At 35.4% G+C, this 15,893-nt stretch overlaps 1 protein-coding gene across 1 annotated transcript in view; it reads right to left on the bottom strand.

The window, feature by feature from the left end:
• The window catches only part of NAALAD2 (N-acetylated alpha-linked acidic dipeptidase 2), a 63,774-nt gene that overhangs the window by 29,108 nt on the left and 18,773 nt on the right, over positions 1-15,893 (bottom strand). Inside the window, exons 8-14 of the mRNA XM_045071486.1 lie at positions 14,878-14,976; positions 11,150-11,235; positions 10,538-10,657; positions 10,350-10,432; positions 4,689-4,752; positions 3,662-3,729; positions 601-692 (exon numbers count right to left, since the gene is read on the bottom strand). Of these exons, the coding sequence (XP_044927421.1) occupies positions 601-692; positions 3,662-3,729; positions 4,689-4,752; positions 10,350-10,432; positions 10,538-10,657; positions 11,150-11,235; positions 14,878-14,976 (612 nt within the window). The remainder of the gene's footprint in view (positions 1-600; positions 693-3,661; positions 3,730-4,688; positions 4,753-10,349; positions 10,433-10,537; positions 10,658-11,149; positions 11,236-14,877; positions 14,977-15,893) is intronic.

Below are 15,893 nucleotides of genomic sequence, written 5' to 3'. Positions count from 1 at the left end.
TTTCTACTCCAATTAATTTTTTTTTTAAGCATGTGAAACTTTCATAGTGGAAACAGACTTTCACAACCGTTATTTAGAATATGGAATGAAGCTATACACTCTACCATCCTCTACTAGTTTTTAGAAATAGTACTGCAGGAGAAACAAAACAAACAAAAAAATCAAGAAAGCTGCTGTTGTATGAATATGAAGTAAAAAGATTAATACTTAAACAGTCTAAATTGATTACAGGTAAAGACAATCTGGTGGTTATAATGCCCCTTTAGAAGCAAATAATCCTGTTCTTGTACTTCATCATTATCATTTGCAGTTACATGATTTATTAACATATATAACATATTTGAAATTTAATTCAAGAATGCAAAATAGTACCTGATAATGTGGCAAAATAACTTTGACTAAAACTCTGCAAAACTAGACTCTCATAGATTCAAAGACAGCTATTCTGTCCAGTTAGCAAATCGAAGGCTACAAGCAGGATCCTATGGAATTCTCTTTTGTCAAACTGTTGACACATCTAAGAATTGCATGTTTGGAGAAACAAGGGGCAAAGGGGAATTCATAATTTATCCTATGGTAAGAAATACACAAGTAATTTACCTAGGAAAGTTTATATTTTCAGATGAAGGGTCCTTTTCTAACCAGCTTTCATAAAGAGATTTACTCTCAAAACCATCATCTGGGCTAGAGATCTGGAATGAAAAATCGAATACTGTGAATTAGACCCAGGAGCAACTAAATTTATGCCAATAATAAGACCATATGTTATCAGCTTTTAACTATATGGATACATGTCATGTTCTTTATGGAAAAACAAAAGCAAATGGCAGGGAAAAAAATCCAAATTCTTGTTTATTTTTGTTGGCTGCCTAATGGTAATTTTGCCCTATACCTGGGATAAAATCTCCTTCTTTTGGTAAACTTTTTAGTAGAGTTCCAGCAAATGTCATCACTATGATTTCTGGGAGCTTAGATCTCTTTTAGTAGTAAGTTACTGGGCCAAACCAGATACAAGATTTACTTTAGTAAATTGCTTTTGTCCATGAAGACCTATAAAAAGAGGCCTCAGGGCAGGAGATGAGGCTGAAGACACTAAGTTTGAAGTTGGTTTTGTAGGGCAGGTGGGGTAAGGAGGTACTGCCATTTTAGAAAGTCACATTATATTTATTTTTGCAAAGTTGGAATTTGATGGGTTGTAAAAGCTCTGTATAAGCTCAGATTTCTATTTGGAAATTCTAAGATCTTCTGTAAATTGCATGAACCTTTTATACTATCCTCATTAAAAGTATAAACATACTTTTCATTCTTCACTTGAAGCAGGGCAATGTGTGGAAAAATTGCAGACTTGGAAGGCTAACATGTATTTTAAATCCATATTACCACACATACACACCTGTAATTTGTCTGGTTATAGCTCTTTGTTTTAAAAAAAAAAAAAAAAAAAGTGGGGGGGGAGCATACCCTACTTATGCAGCCTGGAAGCCTTTTAACCTTTTGTGTATTGCTTCCCCCCTTGAAGCCCTAGTTTTCTCACCTTGTGGAAGTGGGAATAATGGTCCCCATCTTAATATCAACATCAGTTCTCTGGTATTTTCTCTGCCCTTATACAGAGTTGGTTGTTGCCTTATTACTGCACATGAAGCCCTAGCTTAAAAACAGTCCCAGCACTCCACAGTCATCCCTCTGCCTGCCAGCAGCACATTGCAGCTGCAGAGATGTTCTATTTCCAGCCAACTCATCGGGTTCTACTCTAATCCATTTCTACCAACTTGCAGTAGCTGAGAATCTGCTCCAACTCCCATATCCTGCTTAGATTGAATTCCCTGAAAAATCCTTTTATTTTCTGGAATCACCATCTCAATCTACCACTAACCAGAACGGTGTCCCTTCAGCCTGGTCTCCCGAGATCATACTTCTGTCTCTAATCAACACATCTTCATAGGTGCTGACCCTCCTCCATTATTTCAACACCTTGCCCCATTTCTTTGATCAGTCAGCTGCCCTTCTCTCTAAGCTCTGCCCTGTCTACAACTCTTATCTTACTCTCATGTTACCAGCATGATGTGACTATGCTAACACATACTAGGAGTTGATAAAATTATAACGATCGGTTCACAGGAGAATACAAAAGTCTTTTTCTACTGGGTTTTGGTGTGGCCATAGTTAAGCATCTGCCTCTTTACAAAGGGGCATAGACCTAAATTTCTCCCTATTGGCCCTAACATTCTTATGGTTGGTTTTTTGTTTGTTTGTTTGTTTGTTTTAAGAGAGAACACAAGCATGGGGGGAGGGGCAGAGGGAAAGAGAGCATCTCAAGCAGGCTCCATTCTCAACATGGAGCCTGACATGGCTCAATTTCACAACCCTGAAATGATGACCTGAGTCAAAATCAAGAGCCAGACGCTTAACAAGCCACCAAGGCACCCCTAAAATTATTCTTATCCTTGACATCAAAGGCAGGAGCCATCTCTCTAGGACAGCACAAAGCATAAATGCATATGCTGAAAGGGATTTTCTCAGGATTTTCCTTACAGCTTGCTTTTAAAGGAGATGTTTTTATGGGACATTTCCAATAAAAGGATCAAGAACACGAGCTATCCAATTTGTTGCCAGTTGGGATAATGAGAGGATTCCTTTGGGAAAAGGAGTTTTTAGAGACACTAATAGGAAAAAGAACAATAATAAGGGAAAGTAGGAAAATAGTACCTTCAGAAAAGTGACACATGCTTCAAGGAAATATTTCTGTAATTCTACAATGAACTATTTAAATGAAGTACAGAGATGTTAAGGGAATAGGTTATATAACTTTTAGAGCACATTAGGGAGCTCAGAATACTTTTTTATCAATATTTACAAAATTCCTATATGATTATTATTTTTGTTTTGCTGTTAGAGTTGCTACAGCTTAATCTATACACTGACAGTGATCTTTCTAATGGGTAAATATGATAATGTATAACCTTGTTAAAGTTTTTTAATTTCTCCATCACCAGATGTCTGAACTTGGCCTGTTTGTCATGCCCCATTTCTTACCATCTCTCCACCAAAACCTTTCACTTATGTCACACTGAGCCACCCAGAGGTCAGGAAATACTTTTTTCCTATTTTCACATCTGCTTTAGGTATTGTGTTCTGTGCTGAGAATGCCTTCTCTCTCATATCCTTCCATTTTATAGCCCATGCACTAAATATTCTGTAAACCTCTTCTGATGCCTGCCCACCTACCCCAGGATTTCACATTTTCTATTCCATAATTGTTCTCCATTGCTTGTAGAAACCAATATTCTAGTGAAGTATAATTCCTCATTTATGAGTATATATCCTCTCTGGACTACTAAGTATTTGGATTCAGTAACCATGTCTTTTTATTATCTTTGCTGCTAAAATTCACTTTGTTGGGCCTGAACCCAAGGCTTTTTCCAGTTCAGCTCACTGTACTATCAGAATGCCTCTACCACATGACTCTGTATACCTACAACATGACAACAGTGCACACAATTATTAATAGCTACTATTAGAAGAGACTAGCAATACTATTCTTATAGATAGGTCATACAAATACTGTATTAAGGTCTCTTTCCAGTTTAAAAAGCACCACTAATTAAGAAAATAGGTATTATTCACTTACCCATTCATTAGAAAACAAGACAGATTTATTTACCTCTTTTGTCAGTTTATACACCAACTGGTGAAGAAGGGGTGTACAGTCAACTCTGAGAGTATAATTGCCTGGAAAAATAAAACACAGTGTGTTTTAATACTTCCAAATGAAATTCCAATAGAACTCTATTTCTAATTATAAAGAAGATACAGTAGACTTGAAATTGAAGGCATCATTCCCAAGGAATTAGAATAGAGTGGAGGGGCACCTGGGTGGCTCATTGGGTTAAAGCCTCTGCCTTCGGCTCAGGTCATGGTCTCAGGGTCCTGGGATTGAGCCCCACATTGGGCACTGTGCTCAGTAGGGAGCCTGCTTCCTCCTCTCTCCTTGTCTGCCTCTCTGACTACTTGTAATCTCTGTCTATCAAGTAAATAAAATCTTAATAGGGTGGAAATAGTTCTTCAGGAGCAATAAAGTGTACACTTCAAACAGAGGAAGTTATAGGAGGGTTTTGGCTGCTGAGGCAGCAAGTCCCACCATAACCCCTTGCATCATTCTTAGGGTATTTCTTAGGGGGACTCTGGCAAATGAAGTGATAAGTCTATTCCCTTTTTACCCAATTCAACAGTATCAAGACATGAGACTAGAGCGTTTCAGTAATAAGTACGCTCTGACATTTATCTAGACCTCATGAAATGCAAGCCTGTTCCAAGGGAAGTCTGTACTTTGTGCTTGCTTCAAATTGTTGCAGTACATACAGGAAGTATTTCTGTGTGGAATATTCTGTAAAGTATTCTGAAATATTTTAGCCTAATTTTTTTAATATCTCCACAGGAAGACTGTAATTAATACTAGAGTTTTAAGTAGTAATTCAAGATAGGCAAATGGAAAATATACTAAAGAAATTAGGATCAGTAGCTTAGTTATGAATCATACATAGACTCATTTGAATCATGGTTTTCTCTGTGGTAAAGTGGAAAATTAAGGTATCAGTGAGAAATTTGACAGGAAGAAAATAATCTTTGTTTATAAGTTAGTTACAATTTGCACATTCAAAAGATGTTTAATAATCTAAAATAAAATATACCTTCTATAGATGAATCTGAGTTGATATAAGCAACACTTCTTTCCTGGAGTGTTTTTGCATTCTCCTACAGTTGAAGCAAAGTTGTTAGTTAATTCACAATATTTACAACTGTGGGAATGTAAAAAAAAAAAAAAAAAAAAAAAAAACAACAACTTAGTATAAAAGTGGTCTACCAATATCTTTATGAATCAAACACCTATGCCTTTGAACATAATTTCTAAGAAAATGCAGAGAACTGGCTGATTAAGAACGTTAATGCAGTTAAAATCGGTAGGAAAAATATTGCATAGCTGCTGTTCATAGCAATAGGAATTGTCACAGAAAAGTGTGGTTCCTTGATTTCTTGGATTAGAATATAGGGTGAGGCTCCCAGACTCTGGGCTCCACTGCAGACCTAATGAACAAGAATTTCTGAAAGTCCTAGAAATCTGTATTTTCTACAAGGTATCCCTGGAAACTCTTGCATACACTGAAGTTTGAGAGATATACTGAGACTGGATACCCAAGTAAAGTAAAAGTGAGGAAATAGAGAATTTCCATTTATCTATTATTAAAAGAGGAAATAAAAGAGAGAAAGTAATTTGGAAAAAACTACAGGGAAAGAAGTAAAGACATTAGGACAGTCTCTCTACCTCTCTCCTGCTTCCCCTTGTTTTCGCTCACTCTCACACACACAAAAGATAGAAAACACTGTCACACAGATGGGAATATGCTGAGAGAGCCTCTTACTTCTATCTGGCTTGCTACCTTAGGAACATGCTATAATAGGAGGTGGTCCGAGATAGAAGCACAGAAATACCCTGAACTCAGTTCCTAGACAACAAATCTACATCTACATATACAGCAATTCCTCCTGAAGAATAATGAAAGCTGATTGAACAGCTTCTGCACAAGAAAGCATAGAGGGACCACATATAGAAGGGTAGGAACAGCAGAGACACAGTAACATTGGGAACAACTAACCACAATGTGACAACCTATAGCAGGGAGAGATATGACTGAGGGAACCTTTTGCAGACTTGCCCACCCTAGGTCACAGAAAAACAAAACAGAGTTCAAAGGGAAACTAGACTATTAAGGACATTCATTTACTAACCCTAGAAGTCTGCCAAATGAGCTTAACTCCTGGAACTCTTTCCAGGATCAGAGGTACTTGGTCCCCTCACCCACACCAGGTCCAGCTGTTCCACCAAGGTGACCCAAGCACACACCTGGCCTGTGGGTCAACACCCAAGCCCTCCCACCAAAGCAGCCACAACGTGGAGCTCCCCCAAAACCCTGGCCTGAACCTGCTCCCTTTCAGCTGCCCTTCCAGGGGACCATGGTGCAAAGTGCTCTAGGAACCTCTGAACTACTCTTGCTTTAGCTCAAGCTGACCTGACAGGGTGCCTCTGTGCAAAGTGCCACAGCCAGCACCTATCCAGCACCAATCAGCTAGCCAAAGCCACTAAGCACACAGTCTACACAGGGGCATTGTTACATAAGGCCACTTCTTCAAGACTGAGATAGGTGCCTGTTCCACCTAATGTAGAAACACAGAGTCAAACAAAAGTCAAGAGACAGGGAAAGATGTTTCATACAAAGGAACAAGACCTCAGAAAAAGAACTAAATGAAGATAAGCCATCTACCTAAGAAGGAATTCAAAGTAATGGGCATAATGGTGCTCACCAGACTTGAGAGAAGAGTGGATTAATTCATTAAGGACTTCAACAAAGAGAAAGTATAAAAAGGAACCCACCAGAACTGAAAATACAACTGAGAACCCTAGAGGGAATTCCACACAAGAGTAGAGGAAGCAGAAGAACAAATCAGTGAGCTGGAAGACAGTACTGGAAAGCAACCAAGCTGAACACCCAAAAGAAATAGTTTTTTTAAATGAGGACAAGTTAAGGGACCTCTGCAACAACACTAAACATAGTAACTTTTGCATTATAGGGTTCCCAGAAGAAGAAAGAAGGGAGCAGAAAACTTACTTGAAGAAATAACAGAACTTCCCTAATTTGGAGAAGAAAACAGACATCCAGGAACTCCTAAAAAAAGATGAATCAAAGGAGGTCCACACCAAGACAGAATAGTTAAAATGGAAAACTTCTATAATCTTAAAAACACCAAGGAAAAAGCAAACAGTTACATACAAAGGAAACTCAATAAGGCTTTGAGCTGATTTTTCCTCAGAAATTTTGTAGGCCAGAAGGGAGGCCATAAATCTATTCAGTGTGCTAAAAGGGCACTGGGGGAACATAGCCATGAATACTCCACCCACCAAGTTTACCATTCAGAATTGAGGAAGAGATAGAGTTTCACAGATGAAAAACAGCTAATGAAATTCATCACCACTAAACTGGCCCTGTAAGTGTTAAGGGAATTCCTTAAGTAGAAAAGAAAAGGTCCAACTAGAAAAAAAGTATGAAAGGAAAAAATTTCACTGGTAAAAGCAAACATCTAGTAAAGGTAGTAGATAAATCACAAAGCTAATATGAAGGTTAAAAGAAAACTAATCAACTATATTTAGCATATTAGGCAATACACAAAAAGAGAAAGATACCTAAGTATAACACTAAAGAACACCATCAAACACAAAGGAAGAAGTCAGAAGAACAACAAAGGAACAGAGAGAACTACAAAAAACACCAGAAAACAATTAACAAAATGGCAATGAGTAGTATCTATGAATGATTACATTAACTATAATGGACCAAGTACTCCAGTCAAAAGACAGAGTAACTGAATGGATAAGTAAACAAAATCTATCTGTGTGCAATCTAAGAGAGACACCTCAGATCAAAAGACACACAGACAAAAAGAGAAGGGAAAGGAAAAAGATACCCATGCAAATGGAAGCAAAAGAGAATTGGAGTACCAATACTTATATCAAACAAAATAGACTTTAAAAGACAAAGACATTATAGAAGAATAAAGGAATCAATCCAACAAGAAGATATAATAATACTAAATAAGCACCTTACATATAAAGCTAATGTTAACAGACATTAAAAGTTAGAAACCAATAGTTATACTCCAAAGGATTTTAAAAGCCCACATCTAGCAATAGATAGATTTTTGGGTCTGGATAATCTATTATTAAAAAGTGGTTTTGAATAAGTCATTAGACCAAATGGCTTTAACAGTTATATGCAGAATATTCCACCCCAAAACAGCAGAACACACATTTCTCTAAAACCGCACAAGAAACTTTCTCCAAATTTGATCTCGGGATATGTGCACAAAACAAATTTCAGTAAGTTTAAGACCAAAATTATCTTAAGCATCTTTTCTAACCACAATGGTATAAGATTAGAAATAAATGACAAAGACCTGGCAAAAACACTAATATGTTGAGGTTACAACAATATGCTATAGGAACTAGATAAAGAACAAAGCCCAAAATTAGTGAAAGGAGAGAAGAAATAATAAAGATCAAAGCAGAAATAAATGAAATGGAAACTTAGAGAAAATACCTATGAAACTGAGAGCCGGTTGTTCAAAAAGATAAACAGCATTGATAAAATATTAGACTCATCAAGAAAAGAGGACTCAGGTAAAAATCAGGGAAAAAAAGTTAAAACTAACACCTCAGGAATACAAATGATTTTAAAATACTATAAAAAAATTATACACCAACAAACTGGACAGTCTAGAAGAAACATAAGATTATAGAAACATACAATCTTCCAAAACTGAATCAGGAAGAAATAGAAAATCTAAGTGGACCAATTACTTGTAACAAAATTGAATCCATAATCAAAAAACTCCCAACAAACAAAAGTCCAGGCCCAGTGGCTTCACAGATGACTTTTACCAAATATTTATGAAGAGTTAATACCTCTCTTTCTCAAACTATTTCAAAACACAGAAGAGGAAATAAAGCTTCCAATTCATTCTATAAAGCGAGCATTACCCCAATAGGCTAATATCCCTGATGAACACAGACTCAGAAATTCCCAACAAAATATTATGAAACCCAATTCAACAATACATTAAAGGACGAATTATCATGATCAAGTGGGATATTTGTTGAACAAACCAAAGCTAACACAGAGAACTGGTGGTTGCCAGAAGGGAGGGCAGTGGAAAGTTGGGCAAAATCGGTGTAGACATTAATAAGTGCAAACTTTCAGTAATAAGTCACGAAGATGCAAAGTACAGCATAGTCAATAATAGAACTTTATATGATGATAGATGGTAACTACACATATTATGGTAGCTGCATAATGTATAAGATGGTCAACCCACAATTTGTACATTAATACAACATTGTCAACTATACTTAAATTTAAGAAAAAATATATTACAATAAAAAAAAATTAAAGCTGTGAGTGGTTACGGGCACAAATGAGGACTGTTCCCCATCTACACTTGCCCACAATGGCTGGATGGCAGTTGCCTGTATTATAGATACAAAGTCAGAGTTTCCACTGCAACACATTTTTAGTAGAAATAAAGAAGATTCCTTAACTATATTTAAAGAAAGTATGCTGTTGAATATTGGAAAGTGTTGAAACTGTCCCTAACCCACATTTATTAAATTACTGCAAAGTATGTTTATTACTTTATATCTTAGATTGTACTTTAAGCTGCTAAATTTAGAGAAACGGGGACATCTATTTATATATTCATGCACTCAAAAGAATTTGCTTTTCTAAAAGGAAATTTGATTTCTCTAAATAGTCTACTTCTAAAATGCATATTCATAATTACCGATGTGATGATAAAACTTTGCAATGTCAACTGAATATAAGGATAAGTGACAGGAGACAAGAAACTGTTTGATTTTACTTCCATACTTATTTCATTCACATTATCATTTAAAGAGGAAATGAGTCAGGAGGAAATTATTTTAAAAACTAGATAACAAGAAGTGTATGACATGCTTTAAAACAATGCTATAAAATCTCAGCTCATAAAAGATAAATTCATGGTGCTGGGGGACTATGTGCTTATATAGTGCACATGTCTTTACAAAATGCATTTCCTTACCTTGTACATTAAAGAACTTAGTTACTCGATAGGAAGGCTAAGGGAAGAAGATGAAAGAAGGGGGCATAGGAGAGACACTTAAAGATAAAGCATTAGGAGGCAGTGTAACATAAAAATCAATCATACCTTTAGAAAAAATAAATATCTAAAATTATAAAGACAATTTACTAAAGTAATTCCATTTACAAAATTATCTTCTACTCAACAATCAAGCATAATCTTTTGTAGAATGGTGAAATATAGCTATGGTTGCAATTTATATGGAATCTACAAGTGTAAAATTACAACCCAAGTACAGTCACCTTAGTTCTCTTAAGCAAGAATATCATAGGTTTTTCCTAAGTAGAACTCCAAGAAAACTTAAAAACTTGAAAATTAACTCCAAGGATCTGTATCCATTTTACATAGGTCAGTCCTCTCGTCAGAAAAGCTTGCTAGTTTTGTTTATTCTCTGAGCTTACAAATTTTACTTATTCACAAAACAAATGCAAATGGAAACCAAAATGCTTTGACAAGAATAAATTTGGTTTTGGCCCAGTAATTTAGAGGTTATTCTGCTTTGCCAAACTAATGTGAAAATAAAAGCAAACTATTTCTCAAATGGGATCTGTGCTTATCCTGAGATACATGTATTTGTTTCCCTGCTGACCAAGAAAATAACAAAAGCCTGTAGTCATATTTACCTCAGCCCATTCTGTGGACCCCAGCAGCCCAAACTCTTCTGCATCCCAGCTGGCAAAAATGATAGTTCTTCTCGGTCTCCAGCCTGCAATCGTTGTTAACATGCATTAATTAGGTACACCTATCTAAAAACAGAGGACAGTTAAGTGAGTCACTTTTTGTCATCACCAACCAAAGAAACATCATTTACCTCCGCTCATGAGTTTTCCGAAACTCTGGACAATTTCTTGCAAAACAGCAGCTCCACTGGTTGGGTCAATAGCTCCAAACACCCAGGAGTCCCGATGACCTCCTAGAATAACATACCTGTCTGGAAAATAATGTGTTCAGAAGAACTACAATTTTTCAATATATTACAAATAGTTGTGATTTAGGTTTGTTTTTTTTTTTAAGATTTTATTTATTTATTTGTTTACTTGAGAGAGAGACACGGAGAGAGCAAGCATGAGAGGGGGAAGGTCAGAGGAAGAAACAGACCCCCTGCTAGGCAAGGAGCTGGATGCAGACTCTATCCCAGAATTCCAGGATCCTGACCTGAGCTGAACGCAGTCACTCAACCAATTGAGTCACCCAGGCGCCAGCGATTTAAGTTTTTAACTTAAACTTCCTTTTGGTTGAGTTTCCTCCATAGGAAAAAAAATCAACACTATAAGATAGGGGTTTCTTTTAGCATTGTACAATCTTTTTTTTCAAATGTAGCTGTTTCACATCAGAGAAAAAAATCAATTATTGACTGAAGTTTATTTTCTCTTACTCTTGTAATCTTTGTAAAAATGAAGTGTTTAAAAATATTCAGACTCACCAGGTTCCACAGATCCTCTGATCGTTCCAATTACATTGTAAATCCTTGTAATTTTATTGGTGTTATGAACATGCATTCTAACCTTCCTAGGATTTCAAAGGGAATAAATTACTTTATATAAATTATTACATCTAACAGTTTTGTTCCACCATTTTATTATGAAAAATCTCAAAATTACAGATAATTATATAATAGGACAATGAATTCCCATATATCTACAAACTAATTCAATAATCATTAACACTTGTTATGTGCAATGTGTAAATGGCTAATGCATTTTACTCTTAAGTACTTATGCATGCTTAAAGTCAGATTTTAAAAACTGACATATTTTTATTATTCCTCCCTCATAGCTATATTGTTGATATTTAAAGTCCAAAATACTCTTATTCAAAATGTTTTGGGTATTCATTCTAAAATTTTTAAAAACACTGTATACAAAGTGCAAAAATAAGGAAGGCAGCTAGTTATGTCTTAAGGGAAAGATAAGCATTTTTAAATTGTGTCTTTGCATTTACCTTAATGCCTGCTGGTGCAAGATTGTTGAAGCAGAATGTCAGTAATTGTTAAGTAAATAGCTGGCTGAGTACTGCCAAAAAGCAATGGGAAATTTGGGAAGGAAATGGGAATTTGGGAAAGCACCTCCTAAAATGTACCGAACAACTATATAATGAAACTTTCTATCCATCCATCATTGTTGATTCTGATTTGGGCCAGCCTTTTAAATACCCATGAAATACAATTAACCAAATTAAAGGAAAAATATAGTCAGGCTAAAATAGAAAAAAAAAAAAGTCATTCACATTCTATGAATACAAAATGACATGGGAAAATACTGTCTTATTTTCACAAGGAAACAAAACGAATCTTTATCTATGTGGGAGGCGGGCGGTGGAAGAGAGGACTCCCAGCAGTTTCTAATTTGTGGTTATTTATGAGTGGAAGAACTAAGAGGTGGTCAGAACCTGTACTGATTTTTCCCCTCTACAAGCATATTGTGCTTCTGAATGCATATTTAAATCGTGTGATATTCAATAAAGTGCCTTTGGAGAAAAACTAATGGTATTTTTTATATTTTAAGACATTAAGGATTTATTTTGCTGAGAGATAAAAATTAATAGCAAAGAAGCAAAAAGATTTCTAGCATATTTCTAAAAATAAGCCTAAGATTTATCAGTAAGAAACCCTGAATCATTGATATTATGTCATTAAATGAATAAAAGAAGAATATTACAAACAAGGAATGAAGAAAAAAATCTATTTTAATCAAAACCTGAAAATAAACATAGATTATCTGTTCAGATCCTCAGAGGAGCTCAACCACATATGCAATACTTCTGTCTTTCTAGTTTCTAGAATTAATGACTCGAAAAGTTTTTAAAAAAGGATCTGTTGGTCCTGTTATCACTTCAAACTCATCATGTTCCAAACAACATGAACTCTATAATGTAAGCTCCACAGGGAAGGAACTTTGTCTGTTTTGTTCACTGCTGAATTCCCAGTATGCAGAATAGTGCCTGGGTTACAGTAAATACTCAATAAATATTTGTAAAATGAATGAATACACTCCAGTTAGGAAAAAGTGAGAAAGGCCTTAGCTCATCTATCAGTTACCTCTGCCTATCACTGTCTTTGACTAGACTATTTCACAACTCCATAGAGATCAAGATTAACTTGTGGAAATTCCACATCCACTGAAATCTGTCTAGTGAATAATGGATTCCTTCAAGGTAGAAGAAGCTAGTTTTCTGCTATTAAGTACTTCCATTTCAGCATTCTTGATGTGCTGATATTTCTGGTATCATCATTGAATTCTCCTTTGAACAAATTTTAATTCCTTTGTGGTTCCCTTACTATTTAATGAATTAAATGAAATTTTTGACACATGTTCATTTTATATTTGTAGGAAAAACATGGTTTTACTTAAAAATATTACCATTTGTTCCATTTTTTGAAGTCCCACTGAGATGTACAATGGATTCACCTTGTAGAACCAGGTATGGGTAGCTTAAACCCAGACATGTCTTCTTTTGGCTCTGAGGTTAAACCAAAGCAGTGACAGAATTTTCACTCTGCTGACTCTGTATATCTTTTTAATTAGGAAGTGTTTAATGTCAACACCAATACAGTTAACATACAGTGTTGTATTAGTTTTAGGTGTACAATATAGTGATTCACAAGTTCTATACTTTACTCAGTGTTCATCATGGTAGGTATACTCTTATTCTCCCCACCACCTATTACACCCATCCCCTCCACCTGCCTTCCCTCTAGTAGTCATCAGTTTGTTCTCTGTCATTAAGAGTCTATTTCTTGGTTTGTCTCTCTTTCTGTGGACTTCTAACTTTATACTATCTTTCCTACTGATTTTATGTTTTGTATTTCTAGTTTGCTTATGGCAGGTGAATTATTCCCTATTGGTGGGAGCAATGGTTAGGAATTTGGTCTTACATCTTGTCACTTGGTAATCTCTGTAAATGGATTAATTATCAAGAGCTCTTCTGGGTGAGAAATGATAATCTGGACAGTTCATCTGGGTGAAAAATGACAGAATCTCTATAAATGGGTTAATAGATTATTAAAAGCTCTTTTTGGTGAACAAGAGATTTTTATTTGTGTATTTGTCCATTTTGAGCTCAAATCAATTAGGAATTTTGTGCCCATGGTGAAGGAGAACATTTTGATATCTAGACCAAGGTCTAGATATGTATGTTTCTGAATTTACTCCTGAACTGAAATTACAGAACTGAAGCCATATGTTTACTCTGTTCTCTGTGTCATTATGTTTCATTTCTAAATCAGAAAGGCCTTTATCTTTCACTCTGTATGTTAGGTTTTCTTGCTACTGTATATAAAAAACTTCTATATTAAAGTAACTCTTTGTTCTCAGTTAGAGATAAATAAGCACTTACAGTATTTCTAAAATTCCTTTAAAATAAAAGGAGTTAACTCCTAATATTTTAAAAGTGCTGAAAAAACATTCTTAACTTAAAAAATTAGTATGAATCCAAGTTTGCATGGTTAATGTAAAGTTACAGCAAACAAGACTGATCCACTGATTTGGGCTTAATCAAAAGACTTAACCAAAACACTGATTTATCAGTGTTAAATTTCCCTTTCTCCCACAGGCAAATCAAACTACTTAAAGTTCTAAATCTTGCCAAGTTGATCTCTACACAAGTTGATCTCTCCAGCTAGCATTTCCTGCCTGCCTTGATCTAGTGGGAAACTTACAAGCTCAATGAATAAATATTCTGGGATCACTCCTCTCCAACAGGGCCAATGCTAACGCATTGAGTTTTACAACAGTTCCGTGTTTACCTATTTTAACTCACTGCACAGCAAGTGATCAATCAACATGAGCTCCTTTCTCTCTTCTCTTTTACTCCTTCCCTTAAGGTAACTTTCAAAATGTTATACATTTAAAATACTGGGTTATCTGAAACATTGTTTTAAAATTTTGGATGAAAAAGGCAGTTAAAATGTTAAATCTGAACTCAAATGTAGTCATGTTTAAGACTTTATAATACAAATGTTGTGATCTCTCTATTAGAAGAAGAATTCAGGACATCATTCTATAAGTACTTCTTAAGTGATATAAAATGATCAATTGTTCGTTATGAAAAATGAGAAAAAGACAAGCAAAATATACCTGAAAGAAGTTACCTTGACATTTTTCCATTAAACGTAGAAAACTATTCCAGTCTATTAAAGTAATATAAAATTACCTGAAGGAATCATGCCCTGCAAAGCCAGGCCCAATGTTATAATCCACATTAAGACTTCCCTTCCAGCTGTCATCGGGTACAGCAATTCCTCCCATGTGGCTGTTGAGAGAAAATAAAAGTAACAGAAAAAGGCTGAGCATCATAATTTCTTAGAAGAAATCATGGAGGCTGATAATGTGATATTTCATTCATACATTTAGCAAATATTTATTGAGCCAAGTACTATTAATATTCCCTTTTTTTTGTGGAACTTACATGTTATCAAGAGAGCCAAAATTGAAAGATATGAAGTACTTAATATGTTTATGGTAAGAGGGCTTAGAAAAAAAGAATAGGGAGTGGAAATGAGAAGCATCAGCCTCCTTATTTTTGACTTTATGTAGGGAAGTGTTAGATCTAAGAAATAGTGAAAATAGGAAATTCATGACTATGTAAAGGAGAAGAAATTAATTTCTAGGGAAGCTGGTGATTGATTACCTAGCAATTATTAAATTTTATTGGTACAGACATCTAAAAAACAAAAGTTGGAAATTTGTGAAAGAATATCAGTGACAGGGTGCCTGGGTGGCTCAGTGGATTGGGCCGCTGCCTTCAGCTCAGGTCATGATCTCAGTGTCCTGGGATCGAGCCCTGCGTCGGGCTCTTTGCTCAGCGGGGAGCCTGCTTCTCTCTCTCTCTGCCGGACTCTCTGCCTACTTGTGATCTCTCTCTCTGTCAAATAAATAAATAAAATCTTAAAAAAAAAAATCAGTGACAGAATGCAACATTAGCAAACATTAGTTAAATGTTTACTATACTCTAGATACTTTACACACTTGCATTGGTCTCATCTCCTCCTCATAATTACCCTATCAGGGAGAAACAATTACTGTGCTCATTCACAGATAAGCAAATTGAACCAGAGAAAGATTAAGTAATTGGTCCAAGTTCACACATCTAATAAGTAGTGGGCCCTGTAATATTTTTAAAATACAAGTCAAGTACAAACATCAAATGAATATCAAAGAAAATCCAAC

Source organism: Mustela putorius, unplaced genomic scaffold (genome assembly GCF_011764305.1).
Source record: "Mustela putorius furo isolate JIRA1106 unplaced genomic scaffold, ASM1176430v1.1 tig00003987_pilon_pilon_pilon, whole genome shotgun sequence".
In the NCBI taxonomy this organism is placed as follows: Eukaryota; Metazoa; Chordata; class Mammalia; order Carnivora; family Mustelidae; genus Mustela; species Mustela putorius.
The sequence above is the reverse complement of the archived record's forward strand: the minus strand, read 5'-3'. Positions and strand labels throughout refer to the sequence as shown.